The 21369-nt window shown below is 44.3% G+C and overlaps 1 protein-coding gene across 1 annotated transcript; it reads right to left on the minus strand.

The window, feature by feature from the left end:
* Positions 1-202: 202 nt before the first annotated feature.
* On the minus strand, positions 203-15538 carry zgc:165507 (uncharacterized protein LOC561188 homolog). The gene is made up of 5 exons (XM_067254330.1): positions 15518-15538; positions 8312-8558; positions 4462-4605; positions 3357-4166; positions 203-2889 (listed from the first exon to the last, which is right to left on the minus strand). The coding sequence occupies exons 2-5, from the start codon at positions 8526-8528 to the stop codon at positions 2615-2617; spliced, it is 1446 nt and encodes a 481-aa protein (XP_067110431.1). The 5' UTR covers positions 8529-8558; positions 15518-15538; the 3' UTR covers positions 203-2614.
* Between the last annotated feature and the right edge of the window lie 5831 nt (positions 15539-21369).

Below are 21369 nucleotides of genomic sequence, written 5' to 3' on the forward strand. Positions count from 1 at the left end.
ACATTTTAAGCATTGTATCAAAATATGCGGTTTACTTTAAACTTAAAATTGAAAAATCAGAGTAACATTGCAGTAAAAAAAAAGAAAAAAAGAAAGAAAAAAATCTATCAGTCAACAGCTTGACTTTTCACTTCTGCCTACAAAAAAAGAAAGACAATCACTGCCTACAAGCGCTTTTAATACAACTGCATAAAAATGCACGTGTTTATTCAGTTTATCATGGGTGTACAATGTCAAGTACAAGTGAAAACAAGCAACATTCTCTTACACACCCATTCAGGTCAACAGGTTTGGGTAAGGGAAGACGGCTACACCTACTCAACTGCATTCAGCCCAATTAAACAAGAACCATACCACCAGATGTGGTTTTTGTAGGGTTTTTTAGAGTGGAAAGCTCCGTTTTGCATTTGTTGTGGTGGTTTTCAAACCAGCAGGGGGCAGTGTTACCTGGTATATAAAACGTGATTGTACAGTACATTCCTGCATTAGGAACTACTGCATGTGCTGACCCTGTTGTCTATGACTAGGTGTAGAGTCCTTGCATGTGCTAGTAAAACGTTGACTAGACAACTAGCGACGTAAATGACCGTTACACGCTCTCTTGCCCACAGTGAAGACAAAACTACAGAAAATTACATAGTCATAATACTATAAAAAATACTGTCTACCCTGAACTGTTAAAATACTATGAAATGCTGGAGGCAAACAATAAAAAAGGGCTCTAGAACAATGGCTGTTAGCTGACAAAGTGTGTTAGTCAACTAGAATGTGTGTTTGTCTGTTCACAAGTTAACACCTCTACAAGAAGCAAACAGATGTTAAACTTCTTCACTAAATTGCTCAGAAAAATCCAAAGATGGATAATCTTATACTATATTGTACAGTAAGCTACATTGAATCTTCTGAACTATATTTAAATATGGTAGTTCAGTTATTGAAAACCACACTATTAAAATTACATGGATGATATCTCCTATTTCCTTTTCTGAATTTCACATTACACATTAATAATATACTGTACTGGTGTTATAACACAATGGGCTGTTTGACAGTATATGCACATACAGTAGATAGATGATTAAATGTTATTAGTTAGTATAGCTGCTGAGCATTCTTCAAACACTTCTCCAAGTTGTAAGAAATACTTTCCTATACAAACCAATTGGATGTGAGAATTCTACACATCACATTTCAAAGTGTTAATTTAACACCGGGATTGTTTACATATGTCCATCTAATGAGAGTGGAACTATAAACACATAAGGAGTAAAAATGAACACTCCTGGTGATAAGACAAGTCCACAATGTCTCAGACTCACAGTGTTCAAGAACACTTCAATAAATAGTGTATACTATAACTTTATATATAGATAGAGAATCAAGTTTGTTGCATTCTTTTTCATTTAAGGCAATGCATCATTGGTGAAAGTGAAACAGCTACTCCCAAAAAATGACCCATCCCCATGTCCCACACTAATAGTTATCCCTGGTCAAATACATGCTTCAATGCGATGGATAAGTATTGGTAATATTGCTCATGGGGTTAAATATTTGGTATAAACCTTTAATATATATTCCTAGGGGACGTTGGTGGCAGCAGGTGTCGGTTAAGGCCATTGAAGACAGCCAGATAATGAGCCGATTCACATTCACTGGATTTGATTGGATTGCATTTGTTAAAAAAAAGAGGTCTTAATTGGGGCCTCAAGTGGGCCTCATTGACAGTGGTACAGCATATATTCATATGTATGTGGACTCCATGTGCTTTATGCAGTGGTAGATTACAGTGTGGCCTCTATCTTACGTATGACAGCTGGGCTGTTTGAGCAACCCAGCAGACACAAAGTTCTATAGGGCAGCATAATACATGGGCACCAGAAGATCCAACCAAAACCATGATTTCTGTTCTTGGTGTATTACACTTCAAACTGGTTTGGAGATTCCGCATCATAAATCGTTAGCACAAACTTCAAGTGCCTGACCTCAGTCAGTTGAATGTGTTAATAGTAATAGTGTATTCATCCAGCCCAAGTTTTTATCCAAAGCAATATGCTGTACAGGGGTGGATTTGCACCTGAGACCTTTGGATCCACAGTCAAGCGCTTTAACCACTGAGCTTTACCCTCCCAATATTGCTGCGGTGTGTGACACTGTAGGTTTAGTGGCGGAGACTAAATATACACATTGCGTTCTTAAATCACAGATTCCTAGATACATGACGTGATTCATTCTCCCACATTAACAGCTCCCTGAGTCTCTCCCTTGCATATTGTACATGATCTACCCAGCTGACACATCCCCCAGTATTCATGACAGTCCTTTTTCCGTGGAGAAACGCGCCTCGCGACGCAACAGGCGTCGTCGTAACTTTGGCAGTTAAAGAGCAGAGTGTGGAAAGCTCCTGGCGCGGAGACCCTGAACGGACATCGGAACGGAGGGAGCGGAACCGGAACCGCTGGCTCGCCCTCTAGGAGCCGTCTGATCTTCGTGGAGGGCGTGGTGTGATGGCGGCAGGTTTGTGGGTTGGTGTGTTGGGTGTTTGTGGGGGGTTGGGGAGGGGGTGGGGGTGTTGGCAGGGCAAGGCGAGGCAGAAGAGAGAACGTTCTAGACGGTTCTAGATGTTGGTCTCCCGCTGCATGGCGTCGTCGTCCTTTGGTCCGTTGTTGGCCAGGCTCTCTGATGCCTGCAAGTCCCCGTCCGCCTCCTTCTGCTCCTGGTCAGGGTCCTCCGTCTCAGTCGGCTTGTACATCTCCGCCTGCTTACGCTCCTTCTCTAGGAGTCTGTAGTTGATGAAGTTCCCGATGAACAACCAGATGCTGGCTACGATCACCACGGCACCACAGCAGAAATACATGTACTTGTAATTCTTGGTGACATCTACCAGTTTGCCTGTACATAAAATGACGACAACAAAAAACATGCATTTCTGTAATTATCTGGAGTTTTTCTTTAACAGCTATTTAGTTTAATGAAGGTAATTTCACATTTGTCATTATTATTCTAAAACATAAACACGTACTAATCTTTAATGAGCACAATTTAGTCACCACTTGCACTTGACACCACAGAAGTAAGTAGTTATGTAATAAACATCTTCTTTTGTTGCTAAACGATTAGAAAATTTAAAAAATGGAATCAAAAGCAAAAATGTTTGTGGACATTTTTCACTCCTTGAAGTGATGAAGATGTGTTAATTTACCTCCATTTGAATTCCATACACAAATAAACTCATTTAAAATTCAAGGTCTGGACATGAGGGGAGAGAGACAGAAAGAGAGGGAGAAGAAAGACTACAGAAAGAGAGAGAGAGAGAGGGAGAGGAAAGAAGCCAGAGAGAGAGGCTTCCTGTGACGTACCAGCGAGTGGAGGTCCGAGGAGAACCGGGCAGCACTCCACGATGGTGGTGAGGCCCACGGCACTGGAGAACCTCTGGGCCCCGACCAGGTCCATGAGGGTCTCGAACAGCACCGAGCTGACCATGCCGAACGCAAACCCAAAGAACACGGCGTACACCACCAGGCCCGTGTAGGTCTCCACAAACGGGCAGAGGACGTGACACACGCCGTTGTAGAGGACGGCAAAGCTGAAGAAGTACTGGATCCGGGGACGGACCCACTTGGAGTTGGCCAGCAGCCCCATGGAGGGACGCGCGAACATGTCGACGAACGCCAGGATGGACAGCAGGAAGGCGGCCGAGTACTCGTCCACGCCCATGTCCTTGGCGTAGGCCGCCAGGAAGACGATGGGCGAGAAGAAGCCCAGGAACATGATGACGTTGCCCGACAAGTAGATGAGGAAGCCGCGGTGCTTGAAGAGCGACAGGTCCAGGAACTTGTTGACCGTCTGCCAGGCTGTGGCCTTCTCCTTCTTGGACGTGGTCTTGGCGGTGAGGGCCAGCTCCTCGTCTTTCTTCGCCTTGCCCGGCGGGGGCCCCAGGGGCCGCATCAGGGCCCCGGCCACGCAGCAGTTGAGCAGCAGGCCCCCCAGGATGAGGAAGCTTCCCCTCCAGCCAAAGAAGTTGAACAACCACTGGTTCAGAGGAGCCAGGGTGCTCAGGAACACCGGGCTGCCGGCCATGGCTAGGCCGTTGGCGATGGGGCGCTTCTTGAAGAAATACCTGCCAATCATCGTCAACGCAGGCTGGAGGTTGAAGGCCAAACCCAGCCCTGTGAGAGAGGTTGAAGGTCAGAATATTTGGGCTTAAAGGGGGTTTCTGATGAGGGTTAAAAGGGACACAAAGATGATCTTTACTACATGGAAACAAGGGGTTATTGTGGAAGCAGAGAAATTGTAGACGAGTTCAGAAATAATAGGAGTTCCTCATTAAAGAAGATAAAAGAATTAATGACAAGTAACGTTCTCCAAAACAAAAGAGAACCTCATTTAACTAGAAAACCTATGTTCTTAGACCTTGACACAATGAACTCAAAGGGCCAGCTTACAGGATTGTGTCAGACTTACCTCCGATGACACCAATGCAGAAATAAAGCTGCATGACGTTGTTGCAGAAGGATGCAGAGATCATCCCCAAAGAACACAGCATGCCTCCCATGATCATTATAGGCCTGCAGCCATACGTGTTCACCAGGATACTGCTTATAGGACCTGGAGGAAATCATACAATCAACAAAAACATTTTCAACAACAACATTGAGCACTCAACTGGGTGATTACTAACCAGATTAAACTGTAAGACCTCACTTAAGTGTTCCAAAAACAGAAGGGATTCTGGCCTAAGAATAGATGTATCTCTAATGTGTTGACACTCGAAGGCACGCATGTCATCTTGTTTGTTTGTGTTGTTGAACAGAGAAAGTGTTGGCTTTGTCAAATGGTTCTCAGCCATCAGTTTCAAATGGACCAAACAAAAGGGTTGTTCAATTATTGTTTAAAAGTTCTATGTAAGTATACAAATTGTTAAGAAATAATAAAAAATATTTCAAACCTTGAAGACTTGAACAAACTGCCAAACAGGAAATCAATACCCCCCCAAAAATAATAACGGCTAATCAAATGTAATGCAGATACTGACTTGTTTAGAAATTACTTTATATAAACTACAGTGATTGTAGCTGGTTAGGGCTGACAGATGGAACAACAACAGTTCGGTCTGGCCAAAGGGACAATCAAAAATCAATCAAGCCCTGTCCAGGGCTCTTGGATTCTTTCTCTTGCTTCAGGTCTCTTATGTCACAATTAGAAGGGGGGCATTTCTTTCAGTTCACTGTACAACTTTCAGGTGTCAATGTCATTGTTAGCAAAAAACAGCTAGACCATGCTCCCAGTGAGGGCTGTTGACAAAACCCTTAAGCATGAGGTTTTTCCATGACCACAAGTAAATACTGGTTATTGTCAGTACACAAAGCTAAGTGGGACTAGCAAAAGCGTCCCAGTCACGCTGCAGTTTGAACTCAATGAGTCCACTTCATTTGTATACTGTTATCAACTACACCTGTCTCAACATATTTAAACATCATACATAAGCGTTAACATAATTTAGAATACTCATTAACAGTCTCTGAATATCCTTCCATTCAATTTCCCCATTGTTGTGGCTCAAACCCTTTCAGACTGTTGCTCACCATTTAGGTGAAGGAAGGATTGTTCCAACGTTCCAAATATTGATAATAAGATACCAATGTTGCTAATATTATACAGAGGTCTAATGGTTGCTAAATTATCTCCCCAAGGGAGAAGATGACTCATTTCCTGTTGTGACAGTGATATTTGATGACACACAAAAAAACGGAAGCTGGTCAGCATAAATATGTTTGCGCATTTAGCATCAATTGATCAATTTGCATAAAATGGTAGAGAGAAAGGGGTTGTCAAAGCACAAGGCAGCTGACGGTGCTGGAAAATGATGTGAATTCCATCCCTCTTCTGATGTGACACGTTGTGTCAAAACTGAGCACTACGTAAAACAGCGTCGGTTTGTTTTGTGAGGCAGTTCAATTACAAGGGGATGAGTCGGTGTTGTGCTACAGTGATTTTGTGAGTAGTCGGTTTGCCCGCGATGACACATTTGTGTTGTTTCTATTGGACAGCCTCCTTCACCACTGAGGCTGCCAGAATGGGCTCCGTACTGACAGTCAACAGAGATGGCTGTGTGTCTACACTGCCAAGCTCAAGGTCACCTCTTCCTTCCCCTGCAACCTCTCCCTCCATCTTCCTCCCTGTCTAGTTCCCTTCCTTCCCCCTCTCTCCTTCCCCCCTCCATCTCTCTCACTCTAGCAGTCTACCGTTCTCTCTCTCTCTCTCTCTTCACTCAATACCCCCTCTCACTCCACCCCCATCCCCTTTCTCCTTCTAGTTCCCTCCCTCATCTCCCTTTCTCCCTCACACTCGCCCCCTTCTCCCTCCCCCCCCCCCCCTCCCTCGCTGCCCCCTCCCCCTCTCCTTCCCTCTCCCTCCTTCCCTCTCTGTGGATTAGTGACATTGATCCAGCACTGACACGGCCTGCAGCTTAGCCCGTCACAGCAGAGCGACACTCAGGGAAAAGGGCGAGGCTGGCGCTACTGAAGCTGGCTGGCGTAACAAACCATACAGTCATGTTGCACGATGCGGACTGTTTGGGCGCCTGAAATGATGCATCCTCATCCTGCTACATCTCTCCATCACCATCACGCTCCTCAATCATGAAGCATCCATCTATTTTTCTGATGACAATACCACATTCCAAGTACAACCGTAAGAGCTAAGGCTTCTGGCTAGATTCCAAGAAATAACGAAATGCTATGCATTGCATTAGCAGGCCTTGCCTACCAGGACGTGGCTGTTGCATCATAAACTTTAACTGCCGTACGGGAGGATGAGAGCGGTACTAATTGGTATGTGAGCATATGGCAGGCCCATCCAGTCTGTTTGCGCTTCACCACAGGTGCTGCCAGGGCCACCACGTCCACCATTTTATGAGTTCACCATGGGCATCACAGGGTGGGACGTCCAATGCCCGCTGTCCTGGAGTGACCTCGGACTCCTCGGTGAGACGAGGATGATGCGAGCAGCTGTTTAATGGCCTTTGGCTCTTTATAGAGTACACTCTCCATGGCAAATTGTGTGATAGGGGTGTAAAATGCCTGAAAAATTGGACTACAGCTTTCGGGCTTTCATTGTTTATACAATATTTGTCTTTCGTATTGGATAAAAGTATCTACTAAATGAATAAAATGTAATGTAATGAGTTTCAACACAGGGACCAGATAAAATCATTTGAAATTCAGTAAACATTGGACGAGCGATTAACAAATGATTACCTCATAAGCCTGCACAGGACAAGACGGCAGGTGTTAAACAAACAGACGATGAGAAGCTCTGATCAATATGAATGAATTGCTGGGGGAATAGTGACGAGCATCTGGAGACTTGTCTAAATTGTGCAGACTGACATGGGAGGGGGTTGTCACTTGAGGGACCGTGCCACCATCCCCACCCCTCCCAAGGCCATGACAACATGACGACCGTTAAAAAGAACTCTCCCCCCGGTCTCAAAGCCCCTGTGACCACGTTAGTCAGGAATGACTGAAATTAGATCTGGGGAAAGATTGCTGGCATAGAGCTGCCATGCAACAGGCCTACTGACTTATCTAACAGTGAGGGGCACTTGTGCACGTGATGCTGAAGGGCAAGATGCTGCCAGCACATCACCAGAAACTTCTGGCCGTCTAAAAAGGTAAATATCAAGAAAGAGATGAAAGAAAGAAATGAGTTTGTGAAAAGCCAAAAGGAAACGACCACCACAACCTACTTTAACTTGACCGTTCTAGGTTGTGTTTGATATATTTTCTGTCAATGCTAGTGTTATGGTTTATATTTGTAGCTTACAGCAGCAAGACCAATGAGTTGAGAAAACTGAAGTAAAGGGCGGGGGGGGGGGGGGGGGGGGTTGGCAGGGAGAGAGGGTAAACAGTGGCGTCATGGTGGAAAGCCTACATGCGTTGAAGCATGAAGACGAATACATAAGTAGGCTAAGTCAGGTCAAGTGTAGAGGTCACATTTCTCTTCAGTGTCCTTATGCTCATTTAAGGTCAAATTAACACGCAGTGTTTACCCTTTCCTCATACCTAGAATGATCTGGCTGAGAACTTTCTACAAGAAGTATGCAGCACGCCTTTGTTGTATTTCACATCAACCACATCATTCTATGGGGGTTGTCCAAATGTTCTTTGCTGTGTTTATTTTCGATTTAATTTGCGTACATGACGTCTGTCAGTGTACGTGTACATCTTCCTTCCTGGGGGCTCAGTTACAACAACCCGCGATCGCCATGGAGACAACGGACAGAGATCCACATAATGAAACAATCTCTTACCTCCAGCGTACATGACAGCGAGCATGATGGAGGAGATCCATGCTATCTGGCTGTAGGAAGCCCCGAAGATCTTCTGGATGTCTTTGAAGAAGACGGTGATGGCTTTGGGGAAGGCGTACGAGAAGCCGATGGAGATGAAGGCTCCGAGCACCACTGCCCAGCCCCAGCCCCCGTCTGGGGGGGGCACGGCGGGAGGACCTGAGGAGGGGGGTGGCATCACTGGCCCCGGCTCAACGTTCGGCTATCACTGGAGGGAGGTAAGGAGGAGGGGGATGGGCGGAGAACAGAGAGGAGAGGTGGAAGGGTGGAGAATGAGAGGGAAAGATGCACAGGTGGAGGAGAAGAGGAGGTGGAGGAGAGATAAGTAAAAGGTGGAGGAGGTGAGGGAGAGGAGGAGGAGACAGGTGAGGTGGTGGAAAGACGTGGGCAGGTGGAGGAGGAGGAGGAAGAAGAAGAGGTAGGTAGAGAAGGACGAGTGAGCAGGAAGTGGGTGAAGGTGAAGAGGTGGATGTGTCAAGGAGGACAAAAACAGGTGGAAGGGAGAGATGGAGGAGAAAGGTGGAGAGAGAAGAGAAGATCATTAAATAAAACACAGACAGGAGGTCAAAACACTGACCTTAGAGGATATACAATACTATTCCTTAATGCAAGTCCCTTTAGAATTTGACTCTGAGGGCTAGACAGCCTCTTAGGTGTCTTATGTCATTCCAACTCATGACTGCGAGATCATAAGACCAGAATATTAAACAGGAGGTTAAGGGCATTCATGCAGAACACACACACAACGGATTATATCCTTTACAAAAGGTGAATTTTACTACCCGGGAGACCTTGCCCCAACCGTCACTCACCTTGACTCCAGCCCCTCCCTTCCTCCCCTCCCCTCTCAGGCTATAGGGTAATAGAAACAAAGGGGTGTGTGTGTGTGTGTGAGGGGAGGGGGGTTAACAGACCAGCATGGTATAGGACCACAGGGCCAAAATCTCTGGGCTATATTTACAAAGCAAACACGCCTCCACTGTTATCCTGTGTGAAAATCTTCTATTGTGCAGCAAGAGCCTATGGAGCACAGTGTGTGAGGGTGCAACACACACAGACACACACACCCTTCCACACATGCACACACACCCTTCCACATGCTCACAGACCTTCCATACACTCACACACCCTTCCACGCACACAAACACGTACACTCTAACAGGATATAGCTGGGAAAAGAGGCACCTAATAAATTAGAGAAATCTAGGCTATATTTGCATCGCCTGCTAAGTACAGAATGGCCAGCTACAGAAGGAACAAGATGGAATTTTTAATTATAGTAGCCAAAACTGAGGCAAACTAATCATGTTGATGCACAATGACAAACTGGAGAAACAACACAAACAGTAAAACAAATGGCTCGTGTAAGAGTTTCACAAGTAAAAGATTACTCCAACAAAACATGCCCGGTCAGTTTCAGACTAGGCAGATAACCAGGCAGCTATTAGGGGTCTGGCCTCACCTAGAGAGAGTTGGCAAAGTGCTACCAGATTTGGAATTCACCAGATTTATCCTCCACAACCGTGTTGCTGAGAATAAAGTTATCTTCTGCGTGCGCATGAAGGCACCAATGAGTTCTGCTGCACCAGACTTGTACATAAATCTTTCGTGTTTCAATTTCAATACAAGCCTTTGAAAGAGCAACCATGACAACCGCGTTTTCCCTCCCCCGAGCATCAATTATGGAAGCGTCTCTGCCGCAATCCCAAACCAGACTAGTGGAGCCTCATTCACAGTAAACCCCATCTCGACTGTCAACGGCAGATAATTAGCTAAGAGGCTCGACCTGGCCGTTGGTACGTGAATTATGAACCCAGGCAACAGGAACGGTGATTTATGTTTTCTCTCACCTTGACAATGCTTGAACAAACCTCCTGAACTGGTGATACTATGAACAATGATAAAGATTGTTTGCACAGTTTACAAACACACTTAATCCCCAGTGCATATTCACATCGGTTAGGGTTTTTAAATTAAAATGAGAGATTAGGCCTATGTATTTCTAAACTATAAATCAAATCAAATGTATTTGTATAGCCCTTTTTACACGCAAGCATGTCACATAGGGCTTCACATATGCCCATAGAACTGCCCCTCAACCAACCTAAACCCTCAAGGAAGACAAGGAAAAACTCCCAAAAAACTCTCAACAGGAGAAAAAAATGGAAGAAACCTTGGGAGGAGCAATTCAGAGAGGGATCCCCTCCTCCAGAGACGGTTGGTGAGAGAGAAGAGCAGAACACAGGCTAAACATAGTCATACAGTGTCGATGGGTTTTTAAAACACCAAAATCCATTGTTCAACTTTATAGATGTAGGACAGGACCGGGAGACTCGCGACCAGGTCCAGCGTTGGCTGACCGACGACCAGGCAGGTGCTGACAACTCAAACCCCCCACTCAAATAATCCACTGTAATCTGATTATCGGTTGGCTGTAGCCCTTTATGTAGATAGGAGGTATGATTGGTTGAACGTGACAAAACAGGTCTTGGGACCCTTAAGAGGCCTAGATGTCTGAATAAAATGACCAAACCAATGACCAATGACCAAAACACACTAAATCAAGGTTAAAAAAGTCCAGTGACATAACTATCTAATAAACAGACACTTAGACAATTAGTCTGAACTGTGTGTATGGTGTTGTCCCTTAAGAATGTATATTAATTCGAACACCCACACCATCGTGTACACTTGAGTGTCCTACTGCCTTTTCTCTGCTTGACAACGAGATGTCAGCTGACACTGTGGAGACACACCACACACACATACACTTCTGTTTCACCTTACACCAGGGGTGTGTCCTCCAACGAGCCAATCACAAGCCACTCCTGAAACCCATTGTTGAGCAGAGTAACAGTCACCTCTGTGCCATGTGAAACTCCCCTACCTGTACTTGAAAACTACTAAAACAGCAGCTGAGGTTAGATAAGCAGTAGAGCCAGCAGGAGAATATGGTGGCTTCTGGCCAGAGACTACATCAGCCTGTTGATTCAAATAATCTCAATTACATAGATGATTAGTGCTCAAAGATATAGCAAAGCAATGTGTGTACGCGTGTGTGAAAGACACAGAAGGAAAGGGCGATCTGGTCCAAGTTTTCCTAGAGTAAACCCCAAGGCACCTTCATCCAAGGTCATACACATACAGTGGCTTGGCATTCGGCCCAGAAGCTGCTTTCTGATTAGGTCGGCACGGTTGGAGGAAACAGAACTAAGGTCTGTCGATCGGTCTATTGACTCACAGGGTTACGTTTCTGGTGAGCTCGGATGACGTAACCTGGCAGGAAATAGGAGCACCTGCATTTTAAGGGCATAGACAACACCTGGTGTTCACAATGGCTGTGTGAACACATGACAGTAACTGGTTCTACGGTGTTTGTCTTTGTACTGTACACCAAAACGGATTATGTGGCACCGAGAGGGGGAGTGAGGGAAAATGAAGATAGACAAGCGTCAGCAGCAGGCCTATTTGGGATCGACATATCTTGGCTCTGCTGTGACAGAGACTTAGAGAATAAAGCCTGGCTGAACGAGAGGTGCATTTGCATGATGATGATCATAATTGCTTGGAAAACAAATGGCAGATGTCGTGTTTGCCAAGCTAATGCAATTCGGTTGTTGAATAGGCGGCTTGAAAAACTACTCTTGCATCTCTAACAGAAAGAAAATATAGAAATTAGAGGGTAAATATAACAATTCAGGTCAAAAGAAAATATGACCTGAATTTCTAAAAATGACACAAAAATGCAATGCTCACCAGCACTACCAGAACTGTAGGCATTGTAAATTGCACTGGTTCTGAAAGCAGAGCTTCAAGTCTCTCAGTGGCCTGGTTTGAATCTCTACCAGCCTGCAGCACATACAGTGTCAGTAATAGTCTAAATCCTAACAGTGTCCTGCATCCCCTAGGACACAACTGCCCAGTGATTTCATTAACTTCATGAGTGAGTGAGTGAGTGAGTGAGTGAGTGAGTGAGTGAGCGAGTGAGTGAGTGAGAGACTGACTGGCTAAGAGTCCTAATTTCTCATGAAGTTTTTCCATGACTTTGAATAACTCTGCATTTGCGTATTCATAGACCGTATCCGTGATATGCTTTCCGGGATTGACTTTCTGCTCTCAGTGAATACCTCATCAGGTCGACCCTTCTTCAGACAAATGTGCGTCCCTACACAACACTCCTTCCTTCAGTGGGGGCTTTGCTGGATACACACCAGAACTGCTAGCATCATGGCCCAGCTTGCTCCACCTTTAATTTCACAGATGAGGCCCGAGCAAATGTTAAGGTTTGTTTTTTTTTCAAGAGAAAAAAAACACTATAGTTCCAGGAATTCTCCCTACATCTAAGAATCCTACACAGCTTACACTCTCAGAAGACATGTTTTCAAGGTCAAGGAGCAAGTTTTCAAATAAAAATGGTGTTATGGGATTTTACATTCCACACAGCACAGTGAGGCCCAACCTCATGCTGTATGTCCTGGCTTTGTATTGTATATTGAGGACCCCCCCCCCCCTTCTTGTGTGTGCATGTATGTGTGCATGTATGTATGCATGGACATGTGTGTGGATCGTAATCACATATCCACGATGTGTACATTTCGGATGCATATCATGTCAGATCACCCGGAGTCTCGCTACATTTGATTAAAGCTCCCTTTTTATTAAGCAACAACAAACTATGGCTGCTCGATCGGCAGAAGAAAGACTACAGAGAAACAATGGAGGCTATTGAGAGCTGAAGGAGAAACACCCTCTTCAGAGACCGAGCATGCCAGGGGTCCTTCTTGACAAATCATTGATTCAAGTGTTTGAAACCCCTTTCCATTCAAATCTTATCCTGACGCTAGTTTGACGTCGACCACTTCAACAAATTACCCAGGGAGGGACATGGAAAAGGCAAGAGTTTGGTAGGATGAAAAGCATTGATATGGGGCTCTGAGATACAAGAATTCACTCCTAAATGTCAAAATTCTGCTAATGACAATGACAATAAAATGTCAAACCAAGAGGTTGAGTATTGGTTCGCAGCTGAAATCAGCAACCCGTTAAAAAGCCGTTTGACATAGGGTTAGGGTTAAGCCTAACCCCAAAACATGATACTGGCCTCAGGGAGAATGTCCCTGTACTTACTGTAAGTCACTCTGGATAAGAGCGTCTACTAAATGACTAAATGTAAATGTAAAGTAACCCAGGTCATAGGTCACAAGAAAACCTCGAAATGACCGAGGATTAACTCGCACTTCTTTGATTTTTAATGAGCTGTGACTGTGTAAGATTGCTGTTGAGTGATTACAGACTGAGTACTACTTGATTGTTTACTATGGCACCACAGGACTTCATGGAGCTTCTCCATTACGCCCAAGGGTGCCTGACTAGCTGAGTGAGACTACAGCAAAGGTATGTAGCCAATACGAAACAACCATCAAACAGGATCAGCAAGATGCATATTTCTACACACACCCACTTCCAATAAAGGACACCGTATGTTATGATGTCACTGGAAGGAGGTCACCAGGAATATCTGGGCACCCACAAGATATTCCACGGCTCTCTTGTATAACTACATCTTGTTTGTTGGTGGCTGTGTAGGCCCTATATTTCAACTCATCACAGCTGAAAGGACTCCTCGATCAGTCCCTCTTCATCCTCTCTTCATTTCATTGCACCCTAAGAACACAATGAGCTTCAGGTGTCAGGGAATTCAAAAGCCTTGCAGCTCTTGTTTGACCAGCATGTTGATAAAAAGAGCAGTACCTGTGACGCAAAACAGTGGAACACAAGCCAAGAGTCAACGTAAGTCGCATGTGGACTGTGACAACAAAGCAGTATTTAGAGTTTCCATTAGTCAAAAGTCATGCCATTTCAGTCACATGACTTTCAAGCTACTGAACAGAGATAGGTCACACTGCTTGTTATGCCTGATGAGAAACATGCCTCCAGTAAGATGTGACCATATAATGGGTTTAACCAAAGAGGAGATGTAAATAAATCTGTATGACAGGGGTCAGGCGTTGAGCAAGGAACATATATGCGAGCATCCAAACTTTAAACAAGATTGGAAGGAATAGCAGTGAGGTGTTTGGTCTCAGTGCGTGGATAAGAAGTTTTCTGCGTCACATTTAGTTCTATTTCTGTCACTTTTGCAGAGTGATCCTAATCACAACAACTTGAAATGTGCCATTTTTTTACACTTTTTTTCAGGAAAGAATAGATCACCTCTGCTGACAGTTTGACATTTTACAGAAATATAACTTAATTGTTGCCATACAGTAGGCAGTCAAAAAACACAAATTCAGAGTCAGTCACACACAAGACTAGCGTATGCTTGCATCAGTCATCTTTAGTATCCACCGACATGGATGACATTTATATTTTTGTTATTTGGACAATTGCTTTTAAACGGATATTTGAGGACGATTTGGAGGAGAAACAAGTTTCAGAAAAGCTCAATATTGGCCTGGTGTTATATTTAAAGCCCACCGGCAGCTGACCTGAACAGAACATCCTCAGCTCAAGGCAGCCAAAACCTGCTTACGGGAAAACCTCGATCAAATCCTAAGATAATAATAGACAGAGATCTATGCAAACTGTCTTGTGTTCTTAGCGTACCCTTGTCCATTTCTACACTGTATACCGCTATTCAATGCAAACCAGCGGAGGAGACGTAGCCTAGGCTACTAAGATCTTAGTAATAGACCGTGAGTCAACAACTATGACAGCCAGGCGCATGTTAGAGGGGTAGTGTAGTACGATGCTGTTTAAAACCGGATGCAACCAGCCGCAAACGCATACCCTGCCATGATATTCACGGCCTACATAATGAATCGAACAAGAACAATATAGATTACGAACATAGTGTCTTGTTGGTTACAATGGGCCTAAATTACGTTGCAACAGTATGTTTGTGAATGTCATATTGGGCTAACATTGGGATGTAACACACATTAAATGTATCTGAGTTTAACATAGCCTACATTGAATAATGTGGATTGTTAGGGAAAGACACGGTACAATAAAAATTGGGTGCGAACTCTCGGCTCGCAAAAATGAACATAACGAAGCACTCACTGTGGCAATACATCATGTTGGGACAAAATGCTCATGGACACGAGTTGAGCAGTTTCATACTGAACCCTTGCGAACTAAAACCGCATATTAATCGCATATTACCTTTGAGAATAAAGACGCGTGTATCTCCTAATATGGTCCTTGTTCGGTGACCTTGTCTGTGCAGTTGGACGATGGGTCTGTGTTGTGTTTTCGCTTACAGAGAAGCCGCTATGTGACGTCCTACAGGGCTGGAAGAGGGCGGTCTAACCTGCTACCGTTGCTATTCTGGACCACGGGTCGCCAACCGGAGGCAAAAGGCCGGACTGAGCATCATAGAAAGTTGCCCGTTGCACAAGCCACCGAATAGCATTCAACCTAGTGGTAAGAAAGGGGCGTTTAAAAATGTTTTCGCGTCTTTGATGAACGGTGTGAGCTTCGATGAGCCAGTGCGCGTTCTCCTCGTGCTGTACACACTTTACAAACAGCCCCGAAGTAGGTCATCATGGGGATTAATCAAGTAAAGCCGTGTCATAAACTAGATAGAAAGCCGCTGCAATTTAACAAACTGTGCCTTAAATAGACATAATTGAAGATCTGGGCTACTAAACCGTAGTTACATTACAGATCAGTAAATAGGATCATATTATTTCATTCAGGGCAAGCCATAGAGAGCTAGTGATTAATAGCCTCTCAACTGTAGTTTTCGAGTAACCAAAAGCACCTGCCATGATGCGCATGCCCAATGCTCTATGACTACTCTCTCTAACTATAACCTCTTGCTCGGACAATTAGACCGAAAAAACATTAGAATGGACAATAATATGCTTTTATTTCTATTTTTTTTTCTTATTTATATTTAAATATGGTGAGTGTTCTTTGGATGAAAGCAGAGGAACGCACATCCCCCACCACCACCGACACGCTGACGTCATGTGTCATTCTGACAAAAAAAGATAATGCCCTTCTCAGCCCCAGTTTCTGATTACACATAAAGGAATGGAATTATAGTCTGTTTTCTGCCGTGCTTGACCAAAAGTCATAACAATCTTCAACAGCCAATTATGTGCTACTGGTTGATCGCATAATAGGCTACTTGACAAGTAACCTAGGCTATTTGAGAACTATGAATGAAACATATAGGCCTACATTAACCACGAAAACAGAATACATTTTATCGATTAATTCAAAAGTAATGCAATCATAATCTGATTCTAACTGTTTCATACCCAAACGGATAGAATAGTAAACTATCTTTCTGAGTCCGTAGGTTATAGCCTCGACCACCTGGAATGAAAAACAGCAACACATGGGAGTAGAATTTAAGCAAGGAGGACACTCCCTAAAAAGCAAACAAAAACACCGAACCAGTGTTTCCATGAAGCAAATGTGTTGTTTTTAAGAACGCCAAGAAAAATAAAGGATTGTTCCGTGTGTAACCCTATGCTGAAATTGATCCAAGACAAAGAAATAGGCTACCTTAAAGTTTCAAGGTAAACAGCGATTTTGATGTTATCCTATCTACTACCAGCATGAAATAGGCTATCTTATTTGATTTTATACTGTAGGGTTGGTGACTCCAGGGAAGGATGAGGAAATTGAAGAGGACTGAGTATTATTCTGAACAGTCTGACAGACACCTTCATAGTCTCTGTAGCGTGAGTATGACCACATGTTCGAATTTGAGCAATGAGCAATTTATTCGAAAAATCGTTTTTTAAACTAATGCGTTTCTTTGGGGTTAAATATGTTACATATGCAGCGGTAAAATATTCACTCGCCTGAGTGATAAATAACTTACTGGAAGAGGCAATAAGACTTTAAACAGTTGATTGTTTCACTCTCATGACTGTCACTCGATGGTGTTATGAGGGCTAGGAATTATTTTTATTTCGGCTATTGTGATGAACACGTGCCTGATTAGTTTTTTGTTTTCACTGTTTCGCCCCGGGGGGTTCTCACCTGCGAGCGCGTGTTGTTCAGAGCTGACATGGGCTACGGGGTATTAGAACTTGCAACCTCTTGATTTTTAGGAAGATAAAGTACCACTGTGCTATACCCATTAAGCAGAACTGGCCCATTGATTTAAATGCATGGAGTAAGTTTAATCAACTGAACCTCAAGTCATTGTCAGTATTTACTAACACTTGACCCAGATGCTTGTCATGTTGTGGCCATGCAAACAGATGGCCACCAGGTGGCGATATGAATCATGAATCCAAATAGGATTTTCAGGGAAGAGAAATGTGCGCATGTTTCCGTTATCGGTGTAAAGTGTGTTGGGAGATTGATTGAAAGTTATTGTTTTTTTAATTTTCAAAATTCAGTTTTTCGAATCACGTGAAATCTGGCTAAAATTGGACAGCAATGCATGCTACCCGAATGTGACTCATATCTATTGTTCATCAAGATTACCCATCTTGCTTTGTCGAACGATTCTCATCTTGATCTCACCTGGGTCTGCATGCTGAATAGGAGAATATCATGACTGTCTTTATTGTCTGTGCCTCAATCTCCTTGCACTCTACCTCAACCTTTTCTCAACACACTTGTACCTCTAGATGTCACTATTCACCTGGCAAACCCCACCTGGGAGCCCAAACCCTGCCTGGTAGAATATACCTACTAGTGCACCCGCAAGCTAGTTTGACTTGACAGGACACAGGTGGCCAGTCAAATGGTTTTATTTGTCAAATATACAGGGAAAGTATCACCTGGACAATAGTATACAATATGAAAGCAACTAAGTCAAGTAAAAGTATAATATGTATCCTTGCATGCAAGTACAAAATAAGTAAGGTTTGAGGTTTCCATCATTACCGACAGCATAGTCTAGACAGTTTTATAGCAGCGAGGTCACCTCAATCACCTCATAAAGCAGGACAGCCCTAGTTGAGGAGAAGTGGTCTGTGTTTCTAGTTTCAAGCTTGTATTTAGACAGCATTTGAATCAGCGACTGATAAAACAACCATAGGAAGCCACTCTCTCAACACCTCCGTGTTTACGTTTGCTGTCAGCTTGTTTCCACAAAGCCAAGCCTTGCGGAGAAAAGGGTTAGATTGTTTTGGTGACCTTTTGAGGAACTGCAGCTGGGGTTATGGAGGTAATATGTGCGGGGGGCTCTCTTCCTCGAATCCAAACTGCCCTCCCTGTGACATGGAGGGTGGTGGAATGAGGGAAAGCAATATCCATTCTTAATCTTCTTCACTCTGCATGCACCCACACACACACACACACACAGACTAATACACACATGTGCACACACACAACACTCTTTGCAACCCTGCTGGACACGCTTGGTTCTGTTCCGCCTTTCTCTCAAGGTCTTTGTACCACTCACAAAGAGGACACTATAGACCTGCATGAGTGGGGCGCTGAGACACCCCCAGGTGCGACAGAATCAACCACGCGAGCCTTCAACGGCCGGCCACCCAAAACAAAGAAGGGAGGAGAGAGGGAAGGAGGAGGTGAAAGCAGAGGAAGGGAAGGTTGAGATGCATAATCAGTGATGTCGGGGTCTGCCTCATTCTCTGTGGCGCTGTTACCGTGAAGTGAAAAACGACACACACACACTCAATAACCCCCTGCCTGCTTTCCACAGGTGATAAACAACTAGAGGTATCTTTTGTGTCCCGACCAACCTCCATTTCACACCAACTCAGTCCTCCACTGAAACAGAAGCCTGTGAGTGTGAAAACCCTTATGTGGCATCCTGTTCAAACAGTGATGCGGTCGATAGCACGTACCTTGTCCTAGCGCCGTGCCCAGGAAACACATCCCATGTATCTCGTTTCCTTTTGTGGATTAGAAAGGAGTGACCTATCAACTTTGACATTGTTTTCATCAATTGGCCTCAGAACAGGAGTGCTGCTGAAGTGGGAGTTTCAAGCCTCTTTTGAAGATGAAAACGAGCTCTTTGAAATACTAATAATATAATCTGGAAGAACTGAAAGTGCTTATCTAGAAAATTCCAAGATGGTATCACACACCAAGAGCACCTTCCCTAAGCGTGAGTGGAATACACGGATGATGTTTCAGGGTCATGAAGAGAGGAAACTCAAGCATCTCTTGGTGTTGATGTAGAACCAGCTGTAAACTTTGAATTAAACGAATAAACAGTCTGGGAGCTGAACCCAGACCAGTAGTTTTACTCGGGGATTCAATTACAATTCTGCACATACTCAAGTACGTGGGTGGACTTGATTTGCAACCAATGTCTCAGCCCCATTAGTCAACTGTGTGAATCCACAGTACCACACTTACTCAAATGATAATGATGTATTTAGCAGACACTTTCAGCCAAAGCTAAATGTAGTACAGGGGGGATTTAAACCTGCAACCCCTTGATCTGCAATCAAATTCCCTAACCACTGCTATATATGTCTCCAAGGAAATGGTTACAATACGATACAGACTTTATCTTGACTCTGAGCACCAAAAGACTGTCAGAACTAAACATCTCGGATCCTTTATCTTCTGCTGTACTTTCTAGATTTGGACGCTGGGTTGGTCAAAAGCCTCTGCTAAATGGATAAAACCTCAAATGTATAGAGCAACTTACCGTCAGGAGCTAATACGTAGCTCGCGTAGGACATAAGATGGCCTGCTTACTTTTTTATTTTTTTATTTAGCAGATGCTCTTATCCAGAGCGACTTACAGTAATTACAGGGACATTCCCCCGAGGCAAGTAGGGTGAAGTGCCTTGCCCAAGGACACAACGTCATTTGGCACGGCCGGGAATCGAACTGGCAACCTTCTGATTACTAGCCCGCTTCCCTCACCGCTCAGCCACCTGACTCCCAACTTGTCAGTTGAATGTTTTCTTAATAAACTCGCCTTGTGCTGTTTTGCTATACTGCACAGTTATAGAGCTGATATCACACAAGTACACTTTGTTCTGTGCTAAAAGTTCAGTCCAAAAATTCCCAGCGTATGCTAATTTGTACCAAACAGGTTGCACCAAAACCCCAACCCTCCTGTCCTGTGTGACTCTCATCACCGGTGGGGGTTCATTCCAGCAAACTGTTTAAACAGCTGGTGGTTCTTTATCACGCAGGTCTTGGCTCCGCCACAGACTCTTCCTGGGGTGTGAGGTGGGGTGAAGGAGGGGGGTGGGTGAGTGTGTGTGTGGGGTCCTGGGGTGTGAGGTGGGGGGTCCTGGGGTGTGAGGGGGGTAAGGGAGGGGGGTGGAAGAGGAGTGTGGGAGGATTCTGGGATGTGAGGGAGCCAGCAGGGGGCAGTTCTGCTCCGACTGTTGACTGAAGACATCTCTATTTATGTAGAGATAGAATGCCCAAGCAACCAAAACGACCTGAAAAAAACAATCAAAAAGCCTTTTTAACAAAGTAAGATGGGGGGGGGGGGGGGTCCACAAAATGTACAGATAGTGTCAAGTATAAAGTGAAACTCAAACAGGTCTGTGAAATCTCTCTGATATTTAATTAGTCAACATTTTATAGACACTGGTCGGGATTTACTGTACGAATAGTACTTATTAACGTCGAAATATTTGATTTCATCTGCTTTATTTTATTGGAGTAATTACAGGTCATCTGAGACAATCCCTGGCTTTGGGTTCAGTGGTTACATGAAATATATGGTCTTGCCAAAGCCTGAAGAGCTTTCCATGCTTACCTCAAATGGATACCTTGGAACACATAAGCGTTCTCTCCTGACTGCACACTCAAATGTGAGCTGTTTATCACCAACCCAAAGGGACAGCGGATACCTGGGAGAGCTATCAAATGAGACATGACACCGGGCCTGAGGTTGGCTTACGATTGCCTGTCCAACATCTCGGACGTTTTAAGAAACGAATGACAATAGAAAAACCTTTCCTAAGGCGTTGAGTCCTGCTGTGGCAATGACACGGTGCTGCCCTCTCTGTGAGGCTGGAGGATTCGGTAGGATCTGTGGCTCCACCATCACCAAACTTGAGCAAGAGCTGGTAAGAAAAGCTGCAAGAGCTTAACGG

This window comes from Osmerus mordax, chromosome 17 (genome assembly GCF_038355195.1).
Source record: "Osmerus mordax isolate fOsmMor3 chromosome 17, fOsmMor3.pri, whole genome shotgun sequence".
Taxonomy (NCBI): Eukaryota; Metazoa; Chordata; class Actinopteri; order Osmeriformes; family Osmeridae; genus Osmerus; species Osmerus mordax.

Coding starts and splice junctions, on each gene's coding strand:
- zgc:165507 (XM_067254330.1), bottom strand. CDS start 8,528: ATGCCACCCCCCTCCTCAGGTCCTCCCGCCGTGCCCCCCCCAGACGGG. Junction 4,167..4,461: donor CTGCATTGGTGTCATCGGAG/GTAAGTCTGACA, acceptor CCTCTCTCACAG/GGCTGGGTTTGGCCTTCAAC. Junction 2,890..3,356: donor CCTCGGACCTCCACTCGCTG/GTACGTCACAGG, acceptor TTTTATGTACAG/GCAAACTGGTAGATGTCACC.